We start from the raw sequence: 20,913 nt of genomic DNA on the forward strand, positions 1-20,913 counted from the left end.
GATCGGTGCATATGATTGATAACTCATCATCACACGACGACAAATTATGTGTACAACAACGTCAAGGTTTACTTTGTAAATTAATATCTGTCTCCTCATTAGATATTAGATATTATGTATACAAAAATACTTGCCATTAGATGATGTAATTGTTCATTAACAATTTTATAATTTTATTAGAACAATCAAATTTTGTTATGTATATTCGATAAAACTAACTAAAAAAAGTTAATTGGAAGTTGAAAGATTAATAGCTAGTTAAAAGTTAAAAAATTAACTTATTAAATTAAAAATATTCAGTAAAATTAATTGCTAAAAAGCTAAAAAGTATAAAATGATAAAATAATAATAAAATCATGATTTATTTAAAAAATATAACAAAAAATATGAATAAATATATCAAAAATAAAATAAAATATAAAAAAATTAAAAGATAGAAACTAACATTTTATAAAATACTATTTCAAATAACATTTGAAAAGATACTAAAAAGATTGGAGAAATACTAAAAAAATTAGCTTATCGAACCGTCAAATCAATTTTTCAATTAATAAAAAAAATTTAAACATTAATTAAAATGTCTTTTGACAAACATAACTTATAACAAAAACAATGTTATTAGAGGCATGCAAAGAAATCATCACGACACGGGCATCCAACTAGTTGTCTTAAAAAAATATATGTGAAAAATAAAAACGAAAAATCTTTGATAAAATTATATTGATGTAATAAAAAAACTGATTAATGTTATAAGATATGTTATTAAAATTATTAGATGAATAACATATCTCTCAGTGATACAATTGTGGTCATCCAAAATATACAATGAGTTAAAATATATTTTTTTCTCCTTATTTTTAATTGAGACATTTTATTTTTTACTTTTTAAAAATTTATGATTTTAGTTATTTATTTTTTAATTCGAGATATTTTATTTATTATTTTTTAAAAATATATAATTTTAATCTTTATGACCAATTTTAAAAGTTGATCTATGTATTTTGTAAAAGTTAACTCACATATGTTTATTTATTATTCACATAACAAATATTTTGTATTACTATTTAATAGCTAACAAGCTTAATCTATTAAAAAATAATTAAAAAAGTACATAGTCAATTCTAAAATTGACAAAAGGGGACTAACAATATAAATTATTTAAAAGTGGATGACAAAATGTTTCAATTAAAAAATAAAAAGACTAAATTTGTGATTTTTTTTAGAAGTGGGAGACAAAATATCTCAATTAAAAAATAAGAAGACTAAAATTATATTTTAAAAAAATAAGAGGACAAAAATTGCATTTTATCCTATACAATAATACCCATTCTTTTTTTTAAGAAGCATAATAATGCCCAATCTGTGACAATTTTTTTTAGATATGATAAAAGGAATCATAAAAGAAAGATTAATCTTTAAAAATAAAAAAATGTACATGAAAAACTTTAATATAATATGTCAAAAATATTATCAAAATCAAATTATACAAGTGGTTAGAAACAAAGGATATTAATCATTATAAACTAAATATATTAACGTATTCAATTATCTCAAGTATAATCTTCCTCCTTTTTTATGTGAAGCATTACAATAAATAAACATTCGAAACATTTTAAACATTTTATGTGTAACTATATATCATGTAAAACAAAAAATACCAAGTACGTACTAATTATGATTGAATCAATAAATTGACTAAACCAATTTTGACAAGAAAATGTATTGTTTATGTTTTGCGTGAGAAAAAGCTACCAGGCAAAAATAAATTATTAGATTATATTTGAATGATTAAAATTTAAAGAAAGATGTATATGATTTTTGAAGTGATTATATAATTACTAACTACCCTTTAATTTTTGTCTAAAAAAACTACCTTTTAATTTTGATAATAATGTATATATAGTTGTATAATCCAAATTAATATTTCTCATGTCTTGTAACTTTTTGTACATAAACTCCAAACATTTTAGAATAGAGTACCAAATACAAACCGTGGACATTCTAAAATGTAGACGCGTACGTAATACATCCATAATTAATAGAATTGGAGATGTTCTTCACGTAATCCACAATGCTTTTCACATTAGTAGTGCTTTGCACAATCCTGGAGTTGGTATGCACGGGTTATCATATCATGTTCATCCATAAGTTCATGGTATTTCGCAATAATTCTGCTGTCTCCTTGTATTTTCAAATATTTTTTCTTCTTTTTTTTTTAAAAAAAAAGAACATCCATTATTTTTGGTTACTTTTACCAACTTAAGGTAGTTATTATAATTATTATTGGCATGATGATGTTACATTTTTATAATCTTTAAAGACTACAAGGTCGATTCCTACTTAGTTCAATGCTTCTTTTTGGTTTAATTGTTGAAAAGCAAGACACTTGAAAGTACAGCAGTATTAGAGCCAGTAGTATTTTATAAGTCATTTTTCTAGTATTATTTTTCATCACCCCGTACACAACTTATTTTATATCTCCTAATTATAAAAAGATTATAGTTTTACGAGTGAGAACAAAACCTTTTCTGAGATCATGTTCTAGCAACTGTTCATTAATGGGTAAGAATGTAAGATTATCCATTTTACAGAGTCAATTTTTTTTATTTAAAAAAAGAGAAATTTTCTAATATTTGCCAATTTTGAGGTCAAACAACATTTTAAGTGTCTGCTTGGATTAGTAAGGAATTCACCGTGTTATCTATTTATTACTTTTTAAAAAATATGGTAAGTTTAACTTATCACCAATACAAACACACACTTAATAGAATTTTTAACGTACATGTAATCTTGGCACAATTTTTCACATGTTATTGTTAACTAATCAAAATAGTGTTTTATATAATTTTTAAAAACATTTTCAGTAAGTGGATTACCCTGTCCACGAGAAACATGCAAAATGAGAGCGATTAGTAACAAGTCATGCAGAAAAAAATGCAAGCATGGCATCACCAAGTTATTTCACCACTGCCACTGCTAAACACGGCACATTGTTGCCTTATTCCTTTCTACACTTTTTTACTCTCATATAGGACACGTTTTCTGTTTCACTCGATAGCTAAAAAGAGAGACAGACAGTAATCCTATAAATAACAACAAATTCCAGCTATTAATTATAAAGTGGGGAATTTCGAAGTTCGAACCTTTCTTTTCTTGCTGATTTGTTTTTCGGTTCATTACTTGTTTGTGGTTCTGTCCCACTATTGATATGGGCGTTTATTTTTTTTTTCTTAAAGAAAGAAAAAGGAGAAAACTTTTTTTGGATTCTTTTTGGTTCTAGAGATTTTGATTACCGGCTGCATTAAATAAATTCCCTCTTCACCTTCCAAGGTTCACACTTCACACCTTCATTTTCCACCTTATCTCTCTGTATAAATTCGCAGCATCAATCCCTGCCACCATTCAACACACACAAACTCTCTATCATTTTGCTTTTGTGCCTTCTCTAACATAAACCAAGCATGAGTAAGATCACGGTCCTGTTCTTCACTGTTCTGTTCCTCTGCTGCATGATCACCCACTCCACGCGCCCTCAACCAGCTTTTCACAAGGAATCTTTGGTGTCAACACTCCATCAGGTTGGTTGTGTTTTATTGCTGTTCTTGTTAGCTTTTACAGTACTTTTTTCTTAGTAACAGTAAGGGTCTGATCCGTATATTTTTTTCATACGTCTAGGATGCTGAGGAAGTTGATGAAAGCTGTGAAGGTATTAAAGAAGAGGAGTGTTTGATAAGGAGGACACTTACTGCACACATCGATTATATTTATACGCAGAAGCATAATAACCCTTGAAAGAATTTTCTCCCTTCTTGTTTTGATGGTTGTTAGTAGTATTGTACTATATTAGGTTCTGGTAGCTAGTTTATTTGGCCAAAGCTCGAGATGCTCTCTTTCTTTGCTTTTATGCTTGTATTTAGTACTATATTTATATCATTATGTTATGAAATTTAAACTATCATGGAAATACTTGTTTACTTGATAGTAGTGTGATCAGTCATCATCATAATAGAATCACTCTTCTCTTCTCTTCCTTTCTCTGTTGCAACTATTTCTCGTGGGCTCCGCTCACTAAAACCAACCTGCATAGAGCTGTTCTTTTAATGAATAAATCTCTTGTATACCTTTGAAAAAAAGAACACAAAACTGAAGAGGTAACCATTATCTTTTTTTTTTTGTCCCTTTTGATGAATAGATCTCTTATATATCTTTTGGAAAAAAAACTGAAGAGGGTAACGCATAATATGACCGTAATCCTTTTTTTTATCAGTTGAATTATGAGACAAATGAATTAAAAAAAAAGTATGTGAATATTGACTTGTAGAGGTAACCATAACTTTGAATTTAATGCAAGCTATTACTCTTCTCTGATTCCAGTATTCAATGTAATCAATAACTTGTGTGCCTCTTCAGTCGGGAAGAGTGGTCATATTAGTTGACAGTTGAGCTTGAAGATATAACTGCAGATAGTATTATTTAAAACTTCCTATTTGAGTTGCATGGATAGAGAGGCCTCGAAGAAATAAGCTACTACTACTGCACATGCCTGTTATATGTTACAGGCATTAACTTGCCATAATTCCTCAACAATTTGCTGATGTTGTCTTCTCCAAGTAGCCTAAAGAAATCTAGGCATACATAGGAAAGAATCCATTCCGTGACTAACAAAGTAACGAGTAGTTAATAATTTTTTTTTTAATGAAGTTTGTGTATTTTTATCCAAACTGGTTACACAGGATGAAATATTTTTAAATTCCTTAGTATTTGGATTTATATTTTATTATCATATCTGTCAAAGAATCAGTTTAAATCAACTCGTCCATAAACTTTTGTAAGAATAGAATAAGAAAAAGAAATCAAATTAAAATTAGCTTAAACATAAATAAATTAAAAATCACTTTTGGACAAACGTATAAGTTAATTTTAATTCATGAAAACGTTTTTTGTTCTTATTTTCTTCTATAAATTCCTCTAAAGAAGTTAATCCAAATAAACTCTAAAAGAGTTTAGCTTCATATGTTTTAGAAAATAAAATGCATTTATAATTATTTGTTAGAAAAATCATGTTTGAAATTTTAACAAGTTCATAATTTATTATATCTATTTTTCTCATAACCTCAAGAATTGATTTTTTTATTCAATAATTATAATAACATTCTATCATTTAAGTAAACTCTCACTCTAAGGGCAATTTGGTGGACAAAATAAAATATGATAGAATAGTGTTTTATATATATATATATATATATATATATATATATATATATATATGTATGTATTATAATTAATTTAAGGAGCTCTTTGCATATAACAGGACTTCTGTAATATTCAACCAAGCATTTTCAAAACCCACGGGGGACTTCTGTAATATTCGTGGGGCAATGTTCCTATACCACGGGAGATTTTGTCCACACGGTGCATTGAAGCATTCAGAGTGTTCTACTACTTAATCCGAATTCCCCTCAACCTCAACAAAGCATAGTTGGAGCTGTCTTTTTAGTTAGTGATCACGGGTGAACTTTCCATCATAATCGGAGCATGGAGCCTTTCTCGTGGCGTTTAATTTTAGGAAAATGTTTGGTCCAAGGACAGCTTGTTTACACACAAATAGATCCATATGATATGTTGTCATAACGGAAGAGTTGAGCTTCACTAATATAAACTGAGAGTGATAAGGACTTGAGTATGAATACTCTCTGATTTCACCAGTAATGCCATCCTTCAATCTTTTATCCATCATGGTAAAGTTGGATCTAACCGATCAAAGGGCCTGTTGATTAGATCGATCGCAATCCCCATTCTTCCATAGAAAATTCTCAAATGAACCATGTTCATCCAATTCATACAAATACAATTAACGAATGAAACAACTAACTAGATTATAACTGACATAGCTAATAATTATATAACTAACTAACTACAGCATGACTCATATAAAAGTGTAGTTTTAGCTGATTTTAATGCTTAATAATATGAAGCTAGCAAACTATATATCAGACGTGCATAAATGCAATTTCCTCTGCCATTGCTAGCCAGATATGAAAATTCCACTTCCACTGACGATGAAATGAATAATACGAAAGAACGATGTGTAGAGAGTTTACGACTACAGGTTGGGTACCAATGTCTCATGTTAGTTGCAATGCACTTTAAGCACAAACACAGAATACCCGAGGCTCAGCCAGTTAGTAATATGTAAAAATTTCCACACAGAGATCAAGAAGTGTAACATTAATTACAATTGCAGTATATAAAATGCCAGAAGCACTGGCTTCGCCCCTCCAGCAGCAGTTTAAAAACATTATCCACGAGGGGAATGCAAGCCATAGTGAGTTAACAAGGCATTAGGAAATCCCTCTCATTAAGTTTTGTCATGAAGCAGAGTTGTTACATCCAAAAAGGAGGGATGGGGGAAGTCAGAAATGGGGAACAGAATTCAAATGACCTGCACATGTACCCCTAGCCAGTAGAAAATATCAAATCAATAACATACAGACTGATGCAGTTACAATAATATATTAAGATTCCAATTCAAGAATGGTTCTAAACTTCTAATCATGAATGATAACACCCAACACAAATAGTACTGTTGTTTGCCCCATGAGTTTACAATGTAAGAGAAGTCATGCTTCCATGGTCACTGTACATTCTTTAATATTTCACAATTCCAAAATCATTTACAAAATTAACCGATGTATGTATGTATGTATGATATATATAGATATTATGATACAGATGCATAGCCAAAGAAGCAGCAACTCCAGAAAACTTTTCTAGTTCAAATCGCCAATAACATCTATTTGGTAAATGAAAGTAATCACAACTACTTAAGCAGGCACCAAAGCCCAACCTCCACCCATCATGTGCAGGCACAACGAGAGACATATTGTGACAACAACAGAGGATTTGGCTGCAACATATCTCACAATCTCAAGTACTGCCTCATGAACAATATGAGCACATCTTCTCACAGAAGCACAAAATGTCTGCAAAACAAACTCCATGAAAGACCTAACAGTCTCAAATGTCACCCTGCCGGTCACATCAAGAACAAGCCTCCTATTGCTTGGAACCGCCAACGAAGACGAAACCTTGCTCACCCAGCCACTTTTATTTTCATCATCACAAACATCCACCTTGGATTGAATCGATGGCATTCCTATACCCAAGTCCTCATTTCTCAGAGTTTCTCCAATAGACAAATATGAATCCGAACCTGAACCTACATCAGCATTTGAACTTGTTATCACGTGGTGAGATGTCTTGACGAGTGTCTCCACAGCACCATTACAAACAGATACCAACATGTCTCTCACATTGGTCTCATGCTTTGGGTTAGTTAAGCCAGCAAAGAAATCATCATAGGTGTTGATATGCATGGTCTTGTCGAGATAAACCGCAACCGCAGTGCTCACAAACAATTGAACACAATTCCCAATTAGTTCCCCACACCTATCACCACAAACTACATCCACCCATGCTAGAACAGTTTCCGAATTGGAATTGATCGAGTTAGATTCCCCACCTGAATGGTTATGTTGTTGATCTGAATAGAAGGCAAGAACAAGGTTCCTAGCAAAGCTTCCAAGAACTACAGAAGCAAAACCTGACCCTGCTGGTGTTAACATTTTGTCAAGGACCCGGTCCACGACGGATGAACCGGTTTGGTCACCACCGGTCCGGTTCATGGATTCATAACCACGCAAGACTCCCACGGTCACAGCACGGGTGACGCTAACCAAAGACTCTGACAAGTGTTCCGAGCGAGCTATCTTGGAAATTTGCTTCAAGCTATTGGGGATTTGATCTGAATCGGATTCCAGAAAAACCTTGACGTCTCTGGAGACGATTCCAATGGTATCTGCGGATTCGGATAGGGATTCCGCAACGGAAACGAATGCACTGAGAAGCTTCGAAAGCCTCTTTCTCTTGCGAGCAACGGAAGGCGCGTGATAGAGCTTGTAAGCGCTGAACCCACCCAACCCAACCGCACACAAAATCAAGATCCATTTCTTTTTTCTACGGACATAATCAAAACCCTGATCAACTAACAGAACTTCCATTTATTACAATCGTAGCTGACCCACCGCAAATAGATAGAGAAAAGAAAGACGGACCTGGGAGAAGCTTATGAGGTCAAAAATTGAGGGGTTGGCGCTGGATTGGTGGAAGCAATAGCCCCAACCGTCATCTTCAGTTCAGCCAGTCACGCCACACACGAATCACAACCACCACTAATATTTCTTTTTTTTTTTTTTTTGTCTCTGATGGGCTGGTCCTTATGGACGCTTCTTTGTTTGGATAAGCCCGCTAGTGTCTTAACAGCTAACATAACTAACTAATAAGCAAACCCAAAAAAGAAAGAAAAACACAAGAGCCTGCTACTACATGATAGAGAAAAGTTGGCTTAGGCCGCTGGTTCATTTTTTAATATTATATTATGAGAAAAGTTGAAAGGAATACAATTGTGACATTAAAAAAAATAAGCTAGAGAATTAAATTAAACCGAATCAAATGAACAAATTAAAAAGTCAAAATTGCTAATTTTACCCGTGACACTAAAAATTGTAGCGCTTGATGGCTTCACGCTCGTATACTTGGTGTGAAAGGAAAAGTAGAAGGTGTAACGCAAACACGTGGATTCCGGCTGGAGTGGGGATATGATCGATGTTGCCAGCACAACATTGAGTATTTGACTGCATGAATACCAGAAGTACCCACCTAGAAAACATAAGACACGTGGCATTAACACAAGAATACCTGTACCTGAGTTACTAGATTCACCTCGTGACCACACGCTCTCTCGTAGAGTATCTATTTTTACTCTCTGAGTCTCTGGATCGATGGATCCATCTTAATTCCCATTTCCGAAGCAAGTCTCTTATTACTATGTCATATCCCCAAATGCCACGAACAAACACAACTCCCTAGAAGTGATACAACATACCAAGAATTGTTTTTTGGCTATTTTGGTTTCCAATAATATTGGCTGCTACTCCTACTCCATTTTGTTTAGGCTACGCGGGGTGTGTCAAAGTTGAAAAAATCAATTGTAATAGAGCAAGGACCACGCTGCCAAAGATAGAAAATCAGGATTTGGCCCCGTTCTTTGATCCTCTTCTCTCTCCATTTCTTTCTCAAACGGAAACCTCGACTCCATGCATTTCACATTGTTCTGCTGCTCTGCTATCTCTACACCCACAACAGGTAACGTAACCGCCCTAGCTATCCTGTCTGTAAGTTTCAGTGCTTCAATGAATGGAAAACCCTGTTTAATTTTCATACAGCTTCCTTTTCTTTTATAAGATAGAATTTGTTACGGTAAGTCACAATTTCTCTGTTATCGCTTTGGAAACAAGATATGACCACGTTTTCTTTTTAATTTTATCATAGTAGTAGATAGATAGATTTACGCGCTTTCTTTCATCATTCCCTTTGAACGTTTCTAAACTATACAGCTCGTGACCCTGTATTCTACAGATAGCAGCACGCGTTCAGGGGTTATCGCCCAACGGCAACAACCTCCAAACTGAAACCTTTCGTAGAGAAATAATAATGGAAATATGTTACCATGCCCACATCGATCGCGAGATTGAATCGCTCCTAGAAAGAATACATCCTCCCAGGTACTGCAGCACAATCTTCTCGTCGTCTTCTTATTCTTGTTTAATTAGATATCATTGTTTTCTGGCTTAGTTGATTCAATTCATGATAGATTAATTAATGGATTACACCTATTTAATTCTGCGCTGGCAGGGTCTGTATCGATAATGATTCTTGCCGAGACTGCACTGTGGTGAAGGTTAGATACTATATTCTCTACATTCAACTTGCACATGTTAAATTATCAATCTAGCCTTGTTCGTTGTGTGCTTGGCTCTTTAATTATGCTTCAGTACGTGGAGTGTCCCCTATTCGACATTTATGGCTTTCAGTGAACATCACCCATAGATTTTAAACCAGGCATAGTACTATAAGTACTTTCGTGAGATAAACCGCTGAGTATATAGTAGGAAAATGGGAACAACATGATACATATTAATATCCATTGTGGCTATTTAATTCCCACTTGGCGCTTAAGTATACTAACTAATCATTATCACCGTATTATATTATTCAAGATGCAAAGAGATTGTCTTGATGTCTAACACCTGGTACCAAAAGCCAATGCAAATTGAGGTACGTGCTTGCTTTTTCAACCACTATTACAAGGGGATATGAATGGAAAAGGATAAAAGAACTATACTTTGTTGTCATCTTATAAGAACTCATGAAAAAAGCTTCTCTTAAAGAAAACGAAAATTTGAATGTGTTCTATCAAAATGACGTAATCCGTTAGTAAAAAGTGTCTTTGGTTACATTATTTATATAATTTATTTGTTCGGCAAAGAGGTGTGTGGGATAAGATAATTAATATGATAGAGAGAAAAAAAATAATTCTAGAAAGTATTATAAAATATACGAAATATATAAGTAAAAAAAAAATGGATTCGCTGGCTTAGAAATCAGAGGCAAAACCTGCATGCAGCAAGCAGCCAAAAAGGATAAAATGGTTAAGGCTTTGGGCTAAAATAGAGGTCTAAAACAACTGCTAAGTACAAGCGTGTGCGAATTATAAAAGTCCTGGACTTCATTTTAAAAAAAAAAAAAAAAAAACTATCATTAAATTTAATAAAATGCATGTGTGTTGTGGAAAAGCAGGTTGATAGTGCAAACAGGAAGGGCATATTATTGGAGATGGTCCAAGTGTTGACAGATCTTGACCTCATCATTTCCAAATCATACATTTCCTCTGATGGTGGATGGTGTATGGACGGTCAGTGTCTCCCTCTTGAGTCCCCTTTATATTCTTCAGCTTTCTACAATTTTCTCAATCCACCGAAATGATGTAATTATTAAATAATACCTTATTAGTACTTTTTATATCATGTATGAGCTATGCATGAATCATATACCACCAAGCCCCATAACTAGGACATTATCATCATCTGCAAACGTTAATGGCTCGGTTCTGATCCATGTGGTGTGGGTCTTTTTTCTTTATTGCAAAATGCAGTGTTCCACGTGACCGATGAAGCTGGCAAGAAGCTCACAGACGAAACCCTCATGCTCCACATCCAACAGGTCATTCTGTCTCTTTCTTCAAGTTAGAAAATAATGACGTCATACTTCAAACTATCTTGTTAGAGAAATTAGAAAAAGAAATGCGTCGAGACATGCACTTCATGTTTTATTTTCTAAATGCCAAAATATTTTGGTCCTATATATGATTTCTTTAGTTTTCTTTTTTTTATGTTTAACAAGTTTTACTTTTTCTTAAAGTGTTTATCTTAGATTGAAATAATTTTTTTATTAGTTCTTTTGCACAGAAAATGTTAATTTTGACTACTATATCAAACACATTTAAAGCATAACACGTTTCACAGTTTATCATATTGCAGTAAATTGGTGTGATAAAAAAAGATCAACTTAGTTTAATAGAAACACTTTAATAGATCAAAGTGATGTTTTTCAAACTTAAGAAACTAAATTGGAAAAAAAAAATCAAGCACCAAAAATATATGTATGTTAATTATTCAAATGAAATGGGTAATTTGAACTATAGATATGAAACTAAAAAGATTAGTGTTGCAGGAACTGTGCGCCACTAGAAGTAAAGGGGAGATTTCAAGGGATACAGAATTGGCTAGTCAGAAAGGAGCACAGGCACAGCAACAAAACGTGGCAATGGAGAACACGGCATTGGAGATGAGTGTGACGGACCGAGCGGGCCTACTATCAGAGCTATCAGCAGTGCTTGTTGAGTTGGGCTACAGCGTCACCTCTGCAACGGCCTGGACCCACAACGACAGGGTGGCCTGCATTATATTCCTGGAAGACGCATCCTCACCTGGGCCCATAAGCGACCCAAAACGGTTGGGCCTGGTGGAGGAGCAGCTGGAGAATGTAGTGGCGGCCCACGGAGAAACGGGCCAGAAGAACAGCGTGAGGGTGACGACGCTGGGCACCGGGCGCACCCACACGGAACGGCGGCTCCACCAGCTAATGTACGCCGACAGGGACTACGAGAGCTGCCGCGCCTGTGATAGGACCCACGTCTCTGTTGGTCGATGCGAGGACAAAGGCTACTTGGTGGTCAACGTGAGGAGCAGAGACCGTCCTAAGCTATTGTTCGACACCGTTTGCGTTCTAACGGACATGCAGTATGTGGTCTTTCATGCTGCCATTAGCTCCAAAAGATCCATGGCTGATCAGGTAACATGTAATCTACATCTACCAACCTAGTTTAGTTTCTACTGGATTGTTCTTGTAATAATCTGTGTTGTTGATAGGAGTACTTCATAAGGCACTGCAAGGGTAGTTTAGCTCTGCCCAGTGAAAGCGAGACGGAAGAACTCACCTTATGCTTAATCGCTGCAATTGAGCGGAGAGTCTCGCGTGTAAGTTCTATAAATAGTTAGTCGTATTACATTACATTTATTAAGCCATAAGAATTGAAAGCACTATCGAATGTTGCAGGGATTAATGGTAGATATTCGAACTGAGAATAGAATGGGGCTACTATCGAATGTGACCCGGGTGTTTCGTGAAAATGGGTTATCCATATCGAGGTTTGAGATTGGAACAGAGGGAGAAAAAGCGGTAGGATCATTCTTTGTTACAGATTCTTCAGGTGAACAAGTGAACCCAAACATCGTGGAATTGGTAAGGCAAGCATCCGGTGGATCTGTTGTTACAGATCACAAGTCGCCTCATAGGGTGCGTCAATCTCAATCGGATATAGAAGCTAAACCTAAATTCTCTCTGGGAAGCTTGCTATGGTCTCGATTAGAACGCCTTTCCGGTGGTTTTGGGCCCATTAGATCGTGACAACTTTATACCTCCGGAACTATTCTTCTACCTCATGGAATATGTCACTACTAAATATCGGTGTACATAAGATTTTTTTTTTAGTTATTTAGTTTTTTTTCTCTTCTTTTCCTCGTTTGATTTCCTTGTGGTTGAGGTAGAGGGGTAACTGGGTAAGACTGTAATAGCTTGCGTTTTTTTGTGGTCATTGTACATATTTTTCTCACATGGAAAATCCCACACTATTACAAGTTGAGAAATATGAGTTTTTGCATATTACTACATTAGCATGATAGGATAGCTACCAGAATTTATTATGATCCCGAAACTACTGTAAAAAAAATCTTAAAAAATGGAAGCGATTATTTCTTGTTTTGGCTTTTAATGTGGTTTTACAATTGATTCTAGAAAAAACTAATGAATCTAATCCAAATATGCTATATATTAATCTGTGCATGTCACCAAATTAAGTTGGATGAACATTGAGCTTTATAAGAATTAGTTTTATTGTTCTTCTAATCCCAATTTTCAGTGAATGATTTTGGTTAGATCAAATAACTAAAAGTTTCCATCTTTTAAGTAGTATTTCCCACGTTGAAGTGCTAATAAAAATATATTTAATATATCCCGCCATGATATATAATAAAAACTGTTAACAAGACCTTAATTTTTTCGTAAACCAAAATCTTTCATGTCTCCTGTATTTACCTAACAAAGCTCCCAGTCTTGTTTTTAAACACTAATGAAGTTAATGGGGTAATGACTAATGAAGAAAATAAAACAGAAAAGCTCTGTGTTTTGTTTTTTTTCAATAGGTCGATAAAATGTACTGCCTCCATCTGGCTATCATCCTCCTACTCTTCTTTACCGACACTTAAGGCATTGCTACGAAAATAAAATCGTATTCCAAATTTCTACTTGCATGTGCGGATAGAGTAATAAAGACAGAAGAGGACTACCAAAAAAGTCACAAGAAATGTTCAAATGAGAAAAGGAAACAAAGAAGAAAAAGTATTCATGACATCCATTGTGCCATTAAACACCCAGTGGATAAATTTAAAAGAAAAAAATTATAAATATTATGATGTGAGATAAAAAAGACAAAGAAAAATTATGAAAGTTTGTTAGGTGTATGAAAAGTATGGATGATAGGGTATCATCACTTAACAAATAAATAGACAAGATATTGACATACAACTATCAAAGACAATGTTTTCTACCAAGAAGAAGGATACAAGTTTTTTTCTTTTGGCTACTTATCAAAATCCAAAACTCATGTAAATGCCACTAAATAAATAGGCCACACTAAATAAAAGAAATGTTTGATTGATAAATTTGGTAAATTCTACCAAATAATGAACAACAATTTAGAAATAGTGTGTTACAAATTTATTGTATATTTCTAGCATTTATCCTACTGATTAATGTCAAGCTGCACACTAACTTGCATACTTGTCTGACATAAAACAGACACAGAATCAACAATGCACAAAATCTACATCAAGTAACACGGACTGTACTGCCATTAGTACTATTCTCCAATGAAAATTGATACTACATTCCGTAATTGTTGCTTACATCTAGAGAACTAAAATTGGCAACACTTACGAAACATTTAATTATTTAAAAAGTATTTTCTGTTTTTATTTTATTTATTGCTTTAAAAAAATTATACAAGAAACAATAGAAAAAAAAATGAAAACAAAAAATAATAAAATTATTTTCTAATACAAACTTTTGAAAATAAACGAAATAAATCATGAATCATGTTTGCAATTAAAAGTTATAAAATGAAAATAGAAAAACATTTTCTAAAATCAAACAGCTCCTTACCTAAAAAGTAATGTCAACTTTGATAGGAAAATAACACTAACATTATCTATGATACTTGTCCAATTAATCTAACCTATGACTTTAATTTTGTTCCCATGCCTTCTAATTCTATTAATATTAGAAGGGTCAAATTACTTATCATTGCGGGCATGCTTACAAAACAATACGCAACTACCGTTCAGGATGCAACGTGTCAACAAACCTAATCCAGTAGTTTACATCAAACGATAAAACGGAACTAATAACCAGGATAACAGTAAATCAACAACCGCACTATTCATTTTTCATTTATTAACTATAATTTTTAAATTAAAATTTAAAAAGAAGATAACACCAAGAAAAGTGTAAAGAGCATGGAAGTTACAATTGCAAGACTTAAGCGGCTTGATATCTTTCAATTGCCGGTTTCTTAATCTGAGAAGTGAGTGCTTCAAAATCTCGTACGCCAAATTCCAAAAACAGTAGTGAGAAGAAACTACTAAACATATCTGACTTCTAGGCACAACAGCTATATGTTAATGCCTGTAATTATGGTGGTGAAAGTCAGTTTTTTAGTTTAGTGGTTAATCCTCAAGAGTCAAGATATGCATCTAGGTAGCTCAGAACCAAATAGCCCTAGTAAGGTTATGCATCACACGCTTAGAAATTTTGCTATTGATAACACCTGCCCTATATGTTCATTGAGTGTAGTTGTTCTCGTTATCTTCTAAAAAAATATTCATCATGACCGTTAAAGATCGTTTAAAACAACTTAGCTCAGTTAAAAGTATTAATAACCTCAAATAACTTGGAATTCAGATATCAAATAGAAGATTTAGTTTATGTACGGTGCAATAAATAACCATACATAGCACAATGCCCAGTGGAGACTGGTTTTATTTACAGAAACGCATTCTTCAGAATGTCAATCGTAGAGTACACAACTATATGCAGATATTCACAAAATATAAGAGAATCATATTTAAAAATAAAAAAAAACTTACCTCTGGGACATATTCCAAGGCATAGTCATATTACATCAATGTCATCAACATTAAGCCAATCATTGGAATCCTTGGTCATAGAATTACGAGCACTTGAATGCTCAGAGCCAACATGTTTGCCTTCTACACAGTTTAAATCCTTATCAGAGTTAGGTGAACTTCTACCTAACTGAACCCAATCTCGAGAGTCTTTTGTTGAAGAATCAGAGCCTGATCTAGTTTTTTTATAACTTTCATGTACATCACCATCATCCTCCTCAAGATCACTGAATGATACATCCTCGTCATTACCAGTGTGAACAGGAGTTCCACTGGGACCAACCATTTCAGAAGTATCCTCTTCTTTCAACCAATCATCAGCATCATCCTCATAGGATTCATCCAAAAATCTATTGGTTGAACCAGATGATGATTGTTCTGCAGATGGATTTACCGTTGCTTCTTTAACCACAGACTTGTCAATAACCTCTGGAACAATACTTTGAGTGGCATGTTTCTCCATCTCAACATTAGAAACAACCACAGATGGGGCAGCTTCAGCAGCAGATGTCTGGAGAGGTGCTGATTCAAGTTGAACAGTGCTTGGCACAAAGAGATGCTGTTCCTCCTCTTTTGAGGGAACATTCCCTCCTGCAGATAAGTCAGATTCTTTCTTTTCCTTACTTCTTTTGTCTAAAGCCAGAGTTAACATTGCTCTAGCTTCCATTATCTGCACACATACCATGAATTGCTGGTAATACATGCAACCACAATAACAAAAAATGACAAAAGTACCAGGCAGGTAGTCATCATCAAATCTGACAAGCATGACAATGTTTATTTGGAAGCAGGCAGGACACATTTCAGGAGTAATACAAAAGGATCACCTATAACTTGCAACTTCACAACGGGCTTTCATAAAAAAGTATTTGATCATATATAATTTTCAAAGATCAGTTATAAGATTCCGATGCCAGGTTTAATCTGTGAACAATGAAAAACCCTTAATTGTCTCTGCTTCAATCATTAGTTCCACATGATTAAAGTTAAAACAATTTTAACAAACAAACCAGAATGCATCAGACAAAAACAACACAAAATGCATCAACGAAAGAAAACCAATACCAATATAAGTTTACTCACTTGTGGAGTGGATAAAATAGCAGCATCAGTTTTGCTAAGTCTAGGGTGCACGAGAACAAAGTATATCTTCCAAAAGTTACCATCACTCATGTATCCGGGGCACAGCTCCATTCTAAGAGCAGCTAAGCTTGGTGCCAGGTGTTCAACAGCTAGAGCATGTTCTTGTTGTGCATCGGACAAATCAAAATCTAAGCGACAACAAAATTTCAGAGATAGTGAAATGCCAGGCACAATAAAATATCATACAAAATACACAAATAAACATCTTAAGAAGCACGTTAGGGGAAACTGCCACCTATGAGAATAGCCACAATCGTCATATATTAGTCTACGACGCAACAATTTAATCACCTCGAAATCTCGGTGAAACGGTAAATAGAATTTGCATATAGCAAAATGAATAAGAGTGATATACCATCAGAATCCTCATCATCGGGAAGGGGAAAATCGAGCCAAGTTTCTGGATGCAAAGCTACGCTTCTGGCGAAGGCAACCACATCCTCGGTAACTCCGAGGACACCTTCGAGATCGTATTCCTCCTCGGATCCAAGCTGAAGGAAACTCGAAGCTATCTTAGTGAATTCGGATACCGTCTTATTACCAGAAATTTTGGAGATCCCGCTCTTGAACTTGCCACTAATCTCCGCGAAATCGTTTCGGATTCCTGCGATGATATCTTCCTCTTCGTCGTCGTCAGTGGGATTGGGATTGGAATCGGCGACGGGCTTTTCGGATTGGGGATCGGGCGGCGGGGCGAGGAAGGAGGCGACTCCCCAGAGCTGGCGGGAAAAGGATTTGGTGAGCTCGGAAAAATCCTCTTTGACGCCGCGCGTGGTGGGATTGGGGGTGGATGCGGAATCGGGTTGAACGGGTTCCGAATCGGGTTTCTTCGGAGGGGATTTTAGGTCACCGCCATTGTCGTCGTCGTCGAGTTTGAGTGAGTTTGCGATTGTCCTTGTAAACCACGACATCGTTGCTTTGGTTGATTGATTACAGCCTCTTACCAGATTTCGATCGTCACTTCCTCCCAAGTGAAGAGTCGGTCCTTAACCAGATAAGACCATTCCCTGCGACACCGTTTAAGGGTGCACAAACGACGAAATTATAATATTATCCAGGTTTAATTCTAATCTTAATAGAATTTCACTATAATTTAGTAACTCGATTTTTTACTTTTTTATTCGTAGAAATAAAAATAATACCAAGATTCCCTTGGTTATTATTTTTTTTTATTTAAAACTACTGAACTCTTTTTTGTCTCTTTTAAAATCTCTATCAACACAAGAGAAACAATTTATTAAAATATTTTCCGTTCAAAATTTAGTAATTAAAATATTATTTTTTACTTAAAATTAAAATAAATCTGCAAACATTTTTTTATTGGTAAAACCTTAGCACTCTGATTCAGAAATTGAGAGGAAAGACCGAAAATAGAGAGGATGATAAAAAAAGATAGAGTTCTTTGGTATATGTGTTTTTTTCTTCCTTTTTACAAAGTAAAAGAGATAACAACATTCTCTAATATATTATTTTAAACATATTTTTAGTAGATTAAAATTTATTAAAAATTGTAAAATTAAGATATAAAATTATTAAATATGATGTGAGCTTTAATAAATTTTATAATTTTTAATAAATTTTAATCAATAAGAGAAAATGTGTTTAACATAATTTATTTTTAGCATTTTTAGGATCACTTTTTAAAAAATGTTAGGAATACATGAGAAATTGAGAAAGAAGAGTGAAAATAGAGATGATGATAAGAATATATTTTAAAATCATTTTTTAACATATTTTCTAAAACATATTTTGCATAGCGAGAATGTTAAGACCATTTTTTAACATATTATTATAACATATTTTTTAATTGGTTAAAATTTATTAAAAGATATAAGAATTAGGAGATGTCATCATTAAATTAAATACAACGTTGGACAAAAAAGAAATTAAACTAATAAGACAATAAGAGAGTATGTGTACCAAAAAAAAAGTATATTCCAAGCATTTTTCTAGGTGAAGAATCGGTAAGGAGAAAAATTAAAAGTAATAGGTAACTATTAAAAAAAATCGCCTTCAAAAAAAAAAAAATCATTTCCCAAAGACACGAGAAATACTTTGGAAATGGGCAGTTGGGGATGCACACCTGACATTCCTAAAATAACCTTTTTGGTCTCCCGTTTCTTCCTCGTAGCCTCTTTCATTTCTCCCTCACACAAGCATCGCTAATCCATTTTTTGGCTCACCTTTGCTTCTCTGCTCCAACGTGTCGTTGTCAAGGTCATCCCAAAGCCAAGATTTATTTTAAATTAAACCTTGTTTTCAGTAGATCATCACATAATCATTTTTTGAAATCACAAAGTTTTGTGTTTTGGTTGGTTCAATTTGAACTGCATATGACCATTAATGTTGTGATGAGGGGGAAGCAAAGATATTGAGGGCTTTGACTGAACATAAGAAGGAATGTAATAAAAGACAATCGATTAAAATGACAATGATAATAGACTGAATAGGTGAATATTCAATTATTGACTAATGTTGTGAATTCTTCTCGCCAGAGGGCTAAAATAATCGTTTGTCATCATCGCTAATTAAGAAGCGACCTCTACTAGATTCTTTTCCTCCTCCATCCTCCATCCCCTTAAATTCCTTGAAATGTTAGGAATCAACTTGATGTTGAAGAGCTTAAGACGATTTTATCACAATTTTTTCGCGCAATAATAAATTACCACCATCGTCACCTTCATACACACACTTAACACACTTATAAAAAAATGATAGGTAATTAAAAACTGTCATTAAGTTAAAATTAATTATTTTAAAATTTAAAATGCCCATGTTTGTATGAAACTAAAGGAATGATCATTTTCGGTAAGGCTACACACTTAAAGGACTAAAACATGAATTTTAAAACATAAAGAATCAAAATGGATTTTACTAAACACCAATTAATAACATGAATGTCCGTCTGGTTTTTTGACATTATTTTCAGTTTAACACCAATAACATGAATGTGCAAATTTCGTGTAAAATGTTTTCCAATGTACCCTAACCGTTTTATCAAACATTTCTACTTTTATTCAATATTAAAAAGTTACACTTCAATGTTTTTCATCTATACCTCAAGAGTTTAAGAAATACATAATCAAAAAACGGTGTAACTAGCAGCTGCCGGAGCTCAGATCTAGATAGCTGGTGTACGCTCCGAAGTCCAAATGAAACAAACTGTGGACAAAAGCTATATCCACCGGACGAAATAATTAAGCATATATAACTAAGGGAGATAAAAATAAATAAATAAATAAAAAATAACTAGAGAACCCTCCCCGGTTCCAAGCTGGTCATGTTTCCTTGGCTGATAGGAGGGACAAAAAACCAGTTATAAGAAGAGGGTGATGATAAATTCATTTCCAATGGTTCAGATTTTGCCCCCTGGTACCAATTAGTGGCCGAGGACACTGTCGATGATGCTGCAATATTGTCTTTGCTCGACAACATTGGCTTTTGGGGCGTATCTACAAAGGTGGCAGCAATAGGTGCGACACTTGGGAAAAGTTGATGTTGTTCCTGATCAGCTGGCTTGAACTCGGGTGCACCGGTAAGCTGCTGAACAAGGTCACGGAAGTTGATAGCGTCCACCTTGTACACTCTGATCGGTGTCGGTGCCGGTGGCGCCACTGCCGCCTTCTTCCACGGTTTTGCTTGTACCTTCCGCACGGTGTGAAGCAGAGAAATAGGCTTGGTCGACGCAGGGTAAGAACCGGAATAATAAGCTTCCATGTAGATTGGTTTGTGTTTCAGGCGATGATAGTTAAAATTTTAGATGACAAGCTGGCAGCTGGGTAAGAAAGTAGTAGTACGTTCTTTGTGTGCTTTTTTCGACTATTTATAGATTGTTGTGACTTGTGTGCATTGTTGCATGGAATGTCAATAAAAGCCAACGACTTGCGAATGGGGCAGCTCAGGATTCAAACGTGGTTTTTGTCTTCACCGTCGGCGGAATGTATTATTATGTATATCATGTAAGTAGTGACATATGCCAATTCGTGTGGTCAAAATTATGTAGTTGGATGGATCAGCATCTTAATTATATTATGTATAAAATATTTCCTTCAAGTTTGTCTTCATCTTC

At 34.3% G+C, this 20,913-nt stretch overlaps 5 protein-coding genes across 6 annotated transcripts; 2 read left to right on the forward strand and 3 right to left on the reverse strand.

Annotated features, from left to right (window-relative positions):
• The first annotated feature begins 3,142 nt into the window (after positions 1-3,142).
• On the forward strand, positions 3,143-4,031 carry LOC114377643 (phytosulfokines-like). The gene is made up of 2 exons (XM_028336254.1): positions 3,143-3,578; positions 3,676-4,031. Exons 1-2 carry the CDS (start codon positions 3,462-3,464, stop codon positions 3,790-3,792), a joined length of 234 nt encoding a protein of 77 aa, XP_028192055.1. The 5' UTR covers positions 3,143-3,461; the 3' UTR covers positions 3,793-4,031.
• A 2,426-nt stretch (positions 4,032-6,457) lies between these two features.
• LOC114376180 (protein PHLOEM PROTEIN 2-LIKE A10-like) lies at positions 6,458-8,236 on the reverse strand. The gene has a single exon (XM_028334149.1). It carries the CDS (start codon positions 8,058-8,060, stop codon positions 6,825-6,827), a length of 1,236 nt encoding a protein of 411 aa, XP_028189950.1. The 5' UTR covers positions 8,061-8,236; the 3' UTR covers positions 6,458-6,824.
• A 478-nt stretch (positions 8,237-8,714) lies between these two features.
• Positions 8,715-13,125, forward strand: LOC114376179 (ACT domain-containing protein ACR1-like). 2 transcript variants are annotated; one of them, XM_028334147.1, is made up of 8 exons: positions 8,715-9,204; positions 9,478-9,623; positions 9,754-9,799; positions 10,699-10,813; positions 11,054-11,121; positions 11,632-12,252; positions 12,330-12,437; positions 12,517-13,125. In XM_028334147.1, the coding sequence occupies exons 2-8, from the start codon at positions 9,553-9,555 to the stop codon at positions 12,865-12,867; spliced, it is 1,380 nt and encodes a 459-aa protein (XP_028189948.1). In that variant the 5' UTR covers positions 8,715-9,204; positions 9,478-9,552; the 3' UTR covers positions 12,868-13,125. The 2 variants fall into 2 exon arrangements, with proteins under 2 accessions (XP_028189948.1, XP_028189949.1); XM_028334148.1 differs by lacking the exon at positions 8,715-9,204 and having other exon boundaries at positions 9,527-9,623; positions 9,754-10,176.
• Positions 13,126-15,452: 2,327 nt separating this feature from the next.
• LOC114376393 lies at positions 15,453-17,875 on the reverse strand. Its single transcript, XM_028334485.1, has 3 exons — positions 17,200-17,875; positions 16,785-16,972; positions 15,453-16,371 (listed from the first exon to the last, which is right to left on the reverse strand). The coding sequence occupies exons 1-3, from the start codon at positions 17,753-17,755 to the stop codon at positions 15,688-15,690; spliced, it is 1,428 nt and encodes a 475-aa protein (XP_028190286.1). The 5' UTR covers positions 17,756-17,875; the 3' UTR covers positions 15,453-15,687.
• A 1,955-nt stretch (positions 17,876-19,830) lies between these two features.
• On the reverse strand, positions 19,831-20,658 carry LOC114375286. The gene has a single exon (XM_028333065.1). It carries the CDS (start codon positions 20,559-20,561, stop codon positions 20,094-20,096), a length of 468 nt encoding a protein of 155 aa, XP_028188866.1. The 5' UTR covers positions 20,562-20,658; the 3' UTR covers positions 19,831-20,093.
• Between the last annotated feature and the right edge of the window lie 255 nt (positions 20,659-20,913).

Source organism: Glycine soja, chromosome 11, assembly GCF_004193775.1.
Source record: "Glycine soja cultivar W05 chromosome 11, ASM419377v2, whole genome shotgun sequence".
Lineage (NCBI taxonomy): Eukaryota > Viridiplantae > Streptophyta > Magnoliopsida > Fabales > Fabaceae > Glycine > Glycine soja.